The following is a 12,561-nucleotide window of genomic DNA, read 5'->3' on the forward strand; positions in this document are numbered from 1 at the left end:
TTCAAATGTCTAAAAAATTAAATAATTTAACAATGTTATCAATAAAAAAAAAATCTAAATATTAACTAGAAAACTAAATTTATATAAAAATAATATTTCCAATTTTTTAAATCTGTCAGTATCAATCTCAAATTCAAATGAAAAAGATTTGAGAAAAAAATTAATAATATATTAAAAAACTTTTTTTATTTTTTTTTTAACCTAGACCTCAGAATCTTGAGATGACCTGAAATTTAGTGAGATGGAATTTAATCATTGTCAAAATTAATCGACTATAAATACTAAATATATGGATTCGAAAAAAAATGAATTAGTATTTTGTTTATTAAATTTTATAGGGCATCATTATCGTTTAAATCCTAAAAGGGTATTTTAAAAAGTAAAAGAACATTTCATTTTTTTTATAAAAATATCCTTTAATAGTTAAAAGAAATTAGGAAAAAATAAAAATAAATAAGAACACGTTTTTTTCCTAAATCGTGGAAAAATCGTATTTGTAGCTTCTATTATAACAGCTATAATACAGTTAACTGTAGTTATAACCACTATAATTTTTTATAACTGTAGTATAATCATTATAATTTTGTAATTATTAATTATAGCAATTATAATTTCATAGATATTATAATTATAATATGGTAATAACTACGATTTCGTAATTGTTATAATATGAAAAATAATTCTAATAAAGAGGACTCAAATTCTTCAAAACCTTCAAAAATGGGTGTCAAAAATGAACCCGATCTAACAACTCAACCCAAGTTGACTCGAAAAAAATCAAGTTCGGATTAGACATTTTCGGATTCAAGTCGGTAATGAGTTGGAGGATTTTTAGGTTGAAAAGTTTTAGGTTTGGTTGGGTTGGGTCATATTCAGGTTGACCTAAATATAGGATTTATTTGATTTTTTAACTTTAAATCAAATTTAATTTTAAAAATTAAGATATTTTTATATATACTAATATCAATCTTAGTATAATAATGATGGAATATTGGAATAAAAGTGAAGAATTATAAGAAAAATAGTAAAAAAAATCATTTTGAATTGAGTTTTGGGGTTATCCGGGTTGGATTCAGGTTGGTCGGATTCGGATTTGGGTTTAGGAGTTTCGGGTTGAATTCAGGTTCAGTTCGGGTTAGGTTAAAAAAAATTTAACTCGACCCAACCTATCTTAATTGACACCCTTACTTCAAAACAATCTTTAAACAAATATTTTTTTGGGTCTAATATTGGACCATTACGAGTTACATCTGATAATAAATGTGAACGATGACGATGATGCTAGCAGCAAACAATAGTGTCAACTAAGCGAAAAGAAATCAATTAAGTAAATTTCACCTCAATTAAAAAGTGTTTTTTTTTTTTATGGAGCATCGGCGACGTTAGACAAGTGAAGACAATGACCATGCAACAAATGACAGTGACGATGGTAGCAATTGATGTCCGACGATAGTGACTTGGGCTATAACGATATCGACATGTCGCGAAAGATTTTGTGGGTAAAATTAGATCGAGTTAGAAAAAAGAATATGAAAGAAATTACAGGAAGAAAAAAAATGAAAAGAGGAAAATAAAAATTCAGGATTAGAGGAGGAAGAAGAAAAACGGATAAAGAAAAAAATTGATTAGAAAAAAAGAAAATTTGATTAGGTTGAATGAGTTTTAATTGAAATTATTTGCTAAAAAAAATGAGAAAGTTTCAAAATTTATGATTATACATTTTTTTTAAAAAAAAAAATTTCCACCATATTAATATTTTTCTTGAATTTCATGGATATCATCGTACCTCCTAAGTCTTATATAACTATACTCCTGTATAGAGATATTTGATAAAAAAATCAAAATATGACCTTATTTTGATGATTCTTAAAATAGAGAAATACTAACCTACACATCCAATGATACATATCTTATGGCCATGTGTATTTTTTTGAAAAAATCTTTAATACTATAACCTAAAAAACTCTTTATGCTCACAAAATTTCTTGTATACCATTGGATATGCATGCTAAAATTTCTCCCCAAAAAATTAATTAGGGGGTGTTTGGTACGCGTATTTTTCATTTTCATTTTCTGAAAAACGTGCGTTTTCTGAAAAATGGTGTTTGGTTTGCGTTTTCTAAAAAATTGACTATCATTTTCTAGAAAAATAGAGAATAACAAAAAGTAATTTTCTGTTTTCTAGAAAATACATGTTTTTCAGAAAATAAAAATAAAAACGGTGTAAACCAAACGTAAGGGTGCCCTTCTATTTTTTTATTTATTTCTACCTAACGTAATTAAAATAAAACTATTAATTTGATTAAAAATACACGTCACGCTGCCACTTGGAATTTTAGATTAGCTCTCGAGACGAAAGATGCTTGCACTTCAAACAACCACATTTTCTACGCATAATTTTTAATTAATAATCCTTTTCTCCTCATTTTTATTCTTTAGATTTCGTCTATTTGTTTCCCTCCAACTTATTATTAAAATTTAGCGAATCCAAAAAAAAACCTGGAAAAAACATTTTAATATTTGAATTGATAACGGACGTGTCAGGTACGCAGAATTTTCTATGCGACGAAACTTGAGCCGATTAATACGTTTAAATGGATGATGAAAGTCAACTACCGCTGAATATTTTATGGAAGAATTCCATGGATAAATCTAAAGAAATCACACGCGTTTCAAGTTATTTCTCACCGAACTCCGTTTATATACTTTACAATTTGTTTATTTTAATAGGGTAATTAATTCATTTTTTTATGTTCAGATTTTACCCGATCAATTTTAAAGATAAATCCAATTTATTTATCAAATAAATTCAAAACACAATTTATATACACTTTCACAATTAAAATTCAAACTCTATTTTTTATCTACTCATCTAATCCTATTTATTTGGGAAGACAAAAATAAATATCATCAAAGTACCCACAATTCAAACCCCAAATATAATGAATTTATAAAAAATTTTCTTCCAAATAATAAAAATTACTCATGGACAAATGTCCATAATAAAAATGTTTTGTCTATTTATTTTATAAAAAATAATTTTTTTTTTATTTTATTTATATAATGACTAGATGAATTTCATTCAAGGAACCATTCTTTGCACTTTAATTTTTCTTATAGTTTTTTTATTTCCTTTCCCTTGTTTTTTTAGAGATTTTTTAATCTTAAATTCATTTTCTTTCTAAATCCCTTCTTCGAAGTAAATGGAGAGTAACCGTAGGGGCAACTAATACACATTTCTTGCTTAAACCACAAAAAAGTTATTTTATTTCCACTCGTTTAATTAAGTTCGCAAGTCTCGAGATATTTCTATCGAACTATTGGATACGGCAAAGTACTATAAAGCTCCTTCATACCAAATTTTCCCCCTCGTCTATCCACTCACTCGGCAATGGAAGTAAACGCCGAAACTTATTTTCCCTCTCCGCCCTTGGCCACGTCCATCGTCCGCCATCGGAGGCTCCCGAATGCGGATCTCGCGCTCGAGCTTCCCTCCCGCGACTTCCACGGCCGCCGCTTCCTTCTCCCTCCCCTGCCGCTTCCGTCGCCGCCGGCTCGCTCTCTCTCCGTTGGTTTCTCCAACGATGATCCCGATTTCCTGCTCTCGGACTTCAACACGCTTCGGGTCCTCGGCCACGGCAACGGAGGTACCGTCTACGAGGTTCGCCACCGCCGGAGCGCAGCCGTGTTCGCGCTCAAGATGGTCCGCGCCGACGTCTCGCTACGCCACCAGGTGCAGCGCGAGGTCGACATCCTCCGCCGCACGGTTGGATGTCGCCACGTCGTCCGATTCCACTCCCTCGTCCGAACTCCCTCCGCCGACGTCGCGCTCCTCCTCGAGAACATGGACCGGGGATCCACCGACGCACTTCTCCGCCGCCGCGGTCGCCGCCCCTTTCCGGAGCTCGCTCTGGCGGCCGTCGCTCGCCAGGCTCTCCTCGGCCTCGCGGAGCTGCACTCCCGCCAGATCGTGCACCGCGACATCAAGCCTGCGAACCTCCTCGTCAACTCCGCCGGCGAGGTCAAGATCGCCGACTTCGGGGTGGGCAAGGTGCTGCTGCGATCCCTCGACCCGTGCGACTCGTACGTCGGCACGTGCGCGTACATGAGCCCGGAGCGGTTAGACTCGGTTACCTACGGGGCGGACTACGATCCGTACGCGGCGGACGTGTGGAGCCTGGGGCTGGCAGTGCTGGAGCTGCACCAGGGACACTTCCCGCTGCTTCCGGAGGGGGTGCCGCCAGATTGGGCGGCGCTGATGGTGGCGATCTGCTTGGGGGAGGCGAAGGGGGTTTTACCGGAAGGGGCGGCGTCGGACGAATTCAGGGCCTTCATCGACTGCTGCCTGCGCAAGGAGAGCGGGAAGCGGTGGTCGGTGGCGGAGCTGCTGGGTCACCCGTTCGTGTCCGGCGCGGACCGCGACGAGTCGAAGCAGGCGCTCCGGGACTTTCTGCAGGAGAACTCGGACGAGTCGCCCGTGTTAAAAGAACCGAGGAAATTAGGGCAAATTCCCCCAATTTCGATCTTCTAATTCAATTTAACAATTTTTTTTTGTAATTATGCAGATAAATCTTGCAATTTATTAGAATTTGCGTAATTTCTGCTTGTGTAAATATCCGCACAATGCTCCTTTATTTGAACTTGTCCAGACATGTAACATGTCGTTTATTTGTTTCGCACCAATCTCAGAATTCAACTTTATTCCGAATTGCTCTGTTGCCATGCTTAAGTTGCACAAATGGTGTTGGCCACATCGATGACGAACCTGTATCTCACATCCCCCCTTGCGAGTCTTTGCATCGCATCGTTCACATCGTTCATTCCGACGACCTCAACCATCGGCAATATGCGGTGTTCGGCCGCGAAATCTAGCATCTCTTGTGTTTCTTTCAACCCCCCAATCATGCTCCCAGCTACACTCCTGCCTCCTGCAAGGGATACACGCCCAATTCTTCTGAGCTACTTAACAAACACTTCACCTGATGAACAGAACACGCAAGAGCCAACAGTGGAAGTGACTTAGCTAACCTGAAATCAAGCCGAACGTCGGCAGCTCTGGCGGCTTGTTTGGCGAGCCGACCAAAATCAGCTTGCCATACACTCTAAGCAGGGTGATCAAAGTTCCCAAAGAGAGAGCACCAGAACTTGTGCTGATGATGCCATCCATAGTGCCACGAGCAGCCTGACAAAAAGAACAAATGCCTTAAACATGATAGGAGGTACTAGGTAGGGCGTTGTCTTATATAACCAGGGTTTGACGCCTGCAAGGTGTGGAGCCGAGATGTCCATGATTAGTCGGTTCTGACAATTGGATTAAAAAAAAATGTGGCACCTTCATTTGGCCTTCGTTGCTGCTGACTATAAACGAGTCAGCTCCTAAGCCATCAATGGCTTCCTTTTCCTTGTCTGGCGTCGAGCTGATGACGGTGACTCTCATTCCAAAGGCCTTGCCGAACTTGACGGCGAGGTGGCCGAGTCCTCCGAGCCCCAAGACCCCCAGGTGCAGCCCCGGCTGGTCCAGGCCATGGCGCTTCATCGGAGCATACACCGTGACGCCTGCGCACATCAATGGCGCAGCCTTGTCCAGGGGCATCGTCTCAGGGATCTTGACAGCGAAGCGCTCGCTGATCACCATGCTGCCGGCGAATCCTCCAAAGGTCTTGGTGCCGTCGGGGTGGGAGCTGTTGAAGCTGCGGACGAACTCCGCGCAGTAGTTCTCGTCGCCGACCTCGCAACTGTCGCAGGAGAAGCAGGAGCCGGCTAAGTACCCGACGCCGACCTTGTCGCCGGACTTGAACTTATGAGCGGCGCGGCCTACTTCAATTACGACTCCAACTACCTCATGCCTGGTCGACCACTAAGTAATAGATTAGTGAGATAAAGCTTTAATTTGATTGTTATTGTGGTTGTGTATTAATTAATTCATTGGAGCGGATAGGAAATTCTGACCCTGGGACGACTGGGTATATTGCATTTCCCCACTCGTTCTTGATTACCGAAAGATCGGTGTGGCAAATTCCACAGTAGAGAACCTTGAGGGTTATCTCATCGCTCTTCATGGCCCTGAAAAGTATTGTACAAGGATATATAGGCCAAATGCATTGCATGAAATCAGATGCAGCAGTATTAGAAAATCTAAAACTAGTTGTGGTTCACAGAGAAGTTGAATTGTTATTTGTTCGGAGTTTGATGTGGAATTGCGGATGGTAAGTGATTCTTGATCTGTTTAACAGGGAGTCCGGGTGTCATTATTTAGGACTTAATTAACATGGGTTATACGACACTATTCGACCTTCTAATCTCCCTAGCTAGTTGCTGATTCTTTGACTTCCTGACTTATCGACTCGCCAAGTTACCAACCTCCGGATCTCCCGAGCTCTCAGTATACAGTGATTACTAATATTAAAGAATACAATGCTTACAAATAACATCCTCTACATAAAGCACTAAAGGAGATTATTTAATCTCCTCCATGTCTTGATCATTTGCACTAATAGCTAGTAGTCATCCGTGATTTACCTCCTCCATGTTGGCCTAGGGACGGGTTGACGGATACGTTAAGGACGAACAAATCACTTTTTGCCACTAAAGGAGATTATTTAACTATGCGGGTATTCTATTACTTTCTTTCTCTTTTTGCTACTATCAAATCTTTATTCTCTGGGTAAACCCTTTGATGATTATGAAGACATCTTCAATGGTTAATATGTCAATATGTCACATTAAAATTTATTAAAATATCTCCAAGGAGCTTTTGTATGTATGATCTCATTCATAACATGAGTTATATGACTTCATACATATTACATTAAATTCGAGATAAAAAAATAATTTTATGTTTTTACTATTGCTCTTAAAATACAAATCTCAAATCTCATCTCTACAATGATACAAAATTTTTTATTCAGTTTTTTAGATTTTACAAACATTTCATAAATCTTGCATTGGAGATGCCTTGACTCTATATAGGAAATCATAATTCTATGGAGAAAATTTTAAGAGATAGTATCAACGCCATTGATACGGTTGGTAACGGAGGGGCCCAAGAGGAAAGGGTGAGAAGGGTCAAGGCCATATGGCAGTCAATAGTCAAGCTGACTAGGCAGTCAAAGGCAAGCACAGGGGGTAGGCAGGGGTCAGACAGGCTTATCGGTCAAGGGGGCAAAGTAGTTGAAAGACAAAGGGAGACGACAGGCGGAGCACTGGGCATAAGTCGGAAGCAGCAGAGCCGTTCGGAGTCAGCTCGGTCTGCAGGTCTGCGATTCAGAGGGGCCGGAAGTGCAAGTCACAACTCATAGGTCGGAAGTGTCAGAGCTGTGTAGAGATGGCTTGGTCTGCAGGTCTGCGACTCGAGGAGCCGGAAGTGCAAGTCACAACTCATAGGTCGGAAGTGTCAGAACTGTGTAGAGATGGCTTGGTCTGCAGGTCTGCGACTCGAGGGGCCGGAAGTGCAAGTCATAACTCATAGGTCGGAAGTGTTAGAGCTGTGTAGAGATGGCTTGGTTTGCAGGTCTGCGACTTGAGAAGCCGGAAGTGCAAGTCACAACTCATAGGTCGGAAGTGTCAGGGCTGTGTAAAGACAGCCCAACCTACGGGCTTACAGTCGAAGGCCAGCAAATACAGGGTGCAGAATACAGACCGTGATCGGCAGGGCTGTTCAGGGGTAGCCCGATTAACGAGTAACGCTTAGAGGCGAGATCTGGTCGAGGGGTGTAAGGTAGATGCCGACAGCGATAAATAGGATGAGCCGAGTTGGGCAGGAGTTGAAGCATCACAATTGTCCGTTAAGGGTAATCATTACATACCAGCGAGGTGTGCGAAGGCGGAAGTTTCTAAAGGAGAAGATGCTCTCATGACCAATAGCGGCCTGACAGGTGTCCTTCACTACAAGACAAAACCCATGTGTAAAGGCGGAGGTTCCTAAACAAGAAGATGCTTTCACAACCAATAGCAGCACGACAGGTGTCCAGGACTACACGACAACAACAAAGCCTAGCGTCTAACGTTTTCTGACAGGATGACAGGTTCTGGAAGCAAGGCGGGGGGCATAAAAAGGGGGAGATTCCTCGTACGCGGGTACGCGCGCGCATTCTCGTCACTTTTTCCTTTCACAACTTTTCATTTTTGAGTCTCTCTGTTTTCTTCTGGGAAAAAAGGACTTGACTTGAGCGTCGGAGGGCCTGATCCGGGGACTTTTTCCCTGGGTTCTGGTCTCTAACGTGAGAGGGGGAGGTTGTCTGAGTATGCGCAGGGTCCTGCAGCAGCGTCAGCCACCCGTGGGAGCCGGATCACCTACGAATTTGTCCGTCAACAACCAGGCCACCGCGACCAACCTCCGTCTGACTCAGCCTTCGGACGGGATCAGTCATCATTCTTTATATCAGTATAAATTTTTATTATTATGTCATTGTAGTGAGATTTTTAAATTGAAATAGAGTTTATTAGCACATTCATAATAACGTTAATGCTTGAGGTATTAGTGCCGACGTGGACATTTTTTTTTTTATTATAGCATTAACACGTTCAAATTTTTGAACGTGTTAATTAAAAAAAATAAAATAAAAAATAAATATTAACGTATTTACACATTAAAAGTATTACGAATGCTATGAATAAAAGTTCCTAATAGTGTTCATATTGTATCGACGTTTATGCATCATTAATAATAGTCAAAAGTTTTGACGAAAAAAAAAACAGCAAAAGTTAAAAGGACATTAAAATTGTGTTTTTTATTTTGAAAATATTTTTATTTTAATATAGTTGTAACATAAATAAAATAAATTGATTTAACTTAATCAAAAAATTAATATAGAGAAAACTTTTAATTACAAACTTTGACGAATATAATTAAATTTATTTTAAAATAATTAAAATGATCATTAAATTATTATAATAGTCACCTACTAGAATATTATAACAACTAAGAATTAACTACTATAACCTTATAACAATCAATAATTAACTGTTATAATATACAACCACTATAATATTTTAGCAATCTATTGCTATAATAATTATTATAGTAACTATTACATTTGATTTGATTTTAAAAATTAATTATATTAAATAAGTTAATAAAAGTATAAAAATGTATATATTATTTTTGATAAATTAAAATAAAAAAAGGAATTTGCATATTATAATAACTAGGGAAAAATAAAAAAAATATTTTTTTTAAATCATCAAAATGTTAGGTGAACATGATTAATCTATCAGCTACAAAATAGTAGTTACTATAATATGAATATTTCTAAAAATGTTAAATATGTATTGTAATAATTATAAAATTATAATTATTATAATACGTCTAATCGGTTCCCAATTTAGATGATAAAGAGATCGGTACTAAATTGTAAAAGGGTAAATATATAGGCACCCTTAATTCGAGAAAAAAAAAGTGATTTCGACTTTTACCCTAATAATTACTCTACCCTTTTATGATTCAATATCTTTTCTATCCATTTTTGCCTATACAAGAAATAGCTAAGAAGGATTGAGATACCTTTTTGGGAAGGTGAAGGGGAAGAGTACTCCAGAGGTGTCCCTTGCTGCCCAGCCAACAACATCCTCCTCCTGTTTCTGTTCTTCCATGGCTCCTCTGTTCCTTCCTCAAAGATGGCAGTGCGATGGAGGAGGGCAGTAGGGCCTTATAAAGGGACGAGGCCAAGCTGTAATTGGTTGAGAATAATGGCTCCCACCGTTCCCTGCCAATCATGGAGGGTTGGGCCCTATCAGCCTTTCCCAAAATGTAATGATCGGAGTGACAGAGAGCGAGCACATTCTAAGGGGGAAGAAGTTTTTTGGGTACACATTACGGAGAGGAGATCTGTTGGACTATTTTTTTTGTAGTCCAGAAGATGTGCTATTTTTATTTGTGGTCAGATCGTGATCGTGATCCAATTGTAATTGGTTGCGATCCCTTCTAGAGTTCACCGTTCCCATCAGATTATAGTTTTTGTTCGGAGCGGACGGCCAGAGGCCGCCTGGAGGCCTCCGGTGGTGGATAAGTGGCCAGGTTACTGGGCGCTGAGCGAGGGTGTCTTCCGAGCGGCCTCCAACCGCCCGCTCCGAACAAAAATTATAATACGATGGGGACGGTGAACCTTAGAAGGGATCCCAACTAATTACGGCCGGATCGTGGTCACAATCCGACCGTAAATATGAGTGACACATCCCTTGGACCACAAAAAATGATCCAGGAGATCCTAACTCCACATTACACCCTTCCATTATCAATTTTTTTTAATAAAGTGTGGAAAAAATATATTTATTTCATAAAATCTTTTATTTTATTATACTTAACCATTTAAATTGAAAAAGAATAATTACCTTCCCAACATAGTTGAAATAAATGAAGAGAAGAACATTACTCTATTTTAATAAGGAAGAAAATATTAAGGGTACATTTAGTTTGGGGTTATTTTTGATAATCTTAATTATTTATCTAACGTTATTGATCCGGATGTAGGGAATGGCAGGGGAGTAATTAAGGAGAAGGAGGAGGGCTTTTTTGGTAATGGGACGTTTAGGTTTTTTGTTGGGGGATTAAGGCAAGAACGAAGGGGGCTCGCAGGGGAGGGGGCTGCCGCCGCCAGGGAGAAAGGGAGGGGGGTTTTTGGGGGTTCTGTTCGTGAGAGGAAAAGGAGGCCGCCGCCAGGAAAAATGGAGTCACCCTCTTCTAGGGCTCCTCGCCGGCGCCGACGCCAGCCACAGGCTGCTCCACCTCCTCCTCTCCGGTCTCACACCATCAACGCCGCCTAGGAGAGGGCGTTTTCACCGCTGCCAGGGAGAAACCGAGCATCGCCGTCGGGTATGGCGCCCAGCGCTACCTTCTCCTCCGGTATCGCCTCCTCCAGCAGCAGCCGACGTCTCCAGCCGCCACGGCCGCCTCCGGCGATTGCCACAGCCGTCGCCGGCGTCTCCAGAAACCACCGGCACCTCCGCCACTACCGCCTGCACTTCCCGTGGTGGGTGCCGGCGATCACGGCGAATACCACCTCCAAACCACCGCCATAGCCGCCTTTGGCAGCCCGCCGATGTGGATCCGGCCATCGTGCCGGTGTATTTCACTGTTCGTACCATTATTATGCTTGTTAGTCATTCGTATTATCCGGCCTGCGTGCCGTGTGCCGGCCTGTGAGCCGCTGTATTGTTCCGGACCGCTGCGACTTGATTATCGACACGACCAGCTCACTCATCCATCCGAGGGCGCCCCCCTGGGCCAGGGTACGTTCTCGTACTCGGTATCTGTTTATTTTACTACTATTCTGTTATTATCTGGTTACTCATACATTTGTGGGATTCGCCTCGAGCACCGAGGTACCAGAGACCGGGGGAACCCGGTCGCTGGATACAGGTACCGTTGACCGGAGGAGGACTCCAGACGACTTGGTCAACGCAGCGGACAGATCATCAACCGGGTCATGGGGATGCGGTCAACCTTCCAGACACGTCATACCGGCAGGTTCGTCTTCTCAGCTTCCAGACAGGATCAAAATGGCGCCGTCTGTGGGAACGCGTCTGATCTGGAACGTGAAGATGGACGATGCCGGAGAGTTCTGCTACCCTCATGTCCTAGGTCAGTCTTTCCGTTATCTGTTCTTGGTTAGTTATGTGATTTGTAGTAGTTCTTCGAGCCAAGGCCCCCGAGCCATTCGGCCGGGAGGTTTATATCCGAGCCAGGGGCTCGATGGCGAAGACCCCCGCGCCGAGCAGCCGGGAGGATTATATACGAGCCAGGGGCTCGATGGTGAAGACCCCCGAGCCGTTCGGCCGGGAGGATTATATACGAGCCCGTAGCTGCTGCGGGCTCAATGGTGAAGACCCCCGAGCCGTTCGGCCGGGAGGTTTATATCCGAGCCACGGGCTCGAAGACGAAGGCCCCCGAGCCGTTCGGCCGGGAGGTTTATATCCGAGCCACGGGCTCGAAGACGAAGGCCCCCGAGCCGTTCGGCCGGGAGGTTTATATCCGAGCCACAGGCTCGATGACGAAGGCCCCCGAGCCGAGCAGCCGGGAGGTTTATATCCGAGCCACAGGCTCGAAGACGAAGGCCCCGGCCGGAGGTTTATATCCGAGCCACGGGCTCGAGGCGAAGCCGAGCCGTTCGGCCGGAGGTTTATATCCGAGCCAGGCTCGATGACGCCCGAGCGGTCGGAGGTTTATATCCGAGCCACGGGCTCAAGGAAGGCCCCGAGCCGTTCGGGGAGGTTTATATCGAGCCACGGGCTCAAGACGGCGCCCCGAGCCGTTCGGTCGGAGATTTATATCCGAGCCACGGGCTCGAAGAGGCGAGCCCCGAGCCGTTCGGTAGGAGGTTTATATCGAGCCACGGCTCAAGACGGCGCCCCGAGCCGCTCGGTAGGAGGTTTATATCCGAGCCAGCGGCTCGAAGCCGAGCCGTTCGGCCGGAGGTTTATATCCGAGCCATAGGCTCGATGGCGAAGCCCGGCCGGGAAGTTTATATCCGAGCCACGTGCTCGAGGCGCCCGTGCCGATCGGCCGGAGGTTTATATCGAGCCACGGGCTCGGTCAAGGCCCCGAGCCGATCGGGGAGGTTTATT

The 12,561-nt window shown here is 42.8% G+C and overlaps 2 protein-coding genes across 2 annotated transcripts; one reads left to right on the plus strand and one right to left on the minus strand.

Moving 5' to 3' along the window:
* The first annotated feature begins 3,391 nt into the window (after positions 1-3,391).
* Positions 3,392-4,683, plus strand: LOC121972735 (mitogen-activated protein kinase kinase 7-like). The gene has a single exon (XM_042524376.1). The coding sequence runs from the start codon at positions 3,392-3,394 to the stop codon at positions 4,529-4,531; it is 1,140 nt and encodes a 379-aa protein (XP_042380310.1). The 3' UTR covers positions 4,532-4,683.
* Positions 4,684-4,701: 18 nt separating this feature from the next.
* Positions 4,702-9,620, minus strand: LOC121970906 (probable cinnamyl alcohol dehydrogenase 9). Its single transcript, XM_042521905.1, has 5 exons — positions 9,503-9,620; positions 5,950-6,063; positions 5,333-5,846; positions 5,029-5,182; positions 4,702-4,928 (listed from the first exon to the last, which is right to left on the minus strand). The coding sequence occupies exons 1-5, from the start codon at positions 9,589-9,591 to the stop codon at positions 4,726-4,728; spliced, it is 1,074 nt and encodes a 357-aa protein (XP_042377839.1). The 5' UTR covers positions 9,592-9,620; the 3' UTR covers positions 4,702-4,725.
* Between the last annotated feature and the right edge of the window lie 2,941 nt (positions 9,621-12,561).

The sequence above is a fragment of the Zingiber officinale genome, chromosome 4A, assembly GCF_018446385.1.
Source record: "Zingiber officinale cultivar Zhangliang chromosome 4A, Zo_v1.1, whole genome shotgun sequence".
Lineage (NCBI taxonomy): Eukaryota > Viridiplantae > Streptophyta > Magnoliopsida > Zingiberales > Zingiberaceae > Zingiber > Zingiber officinale.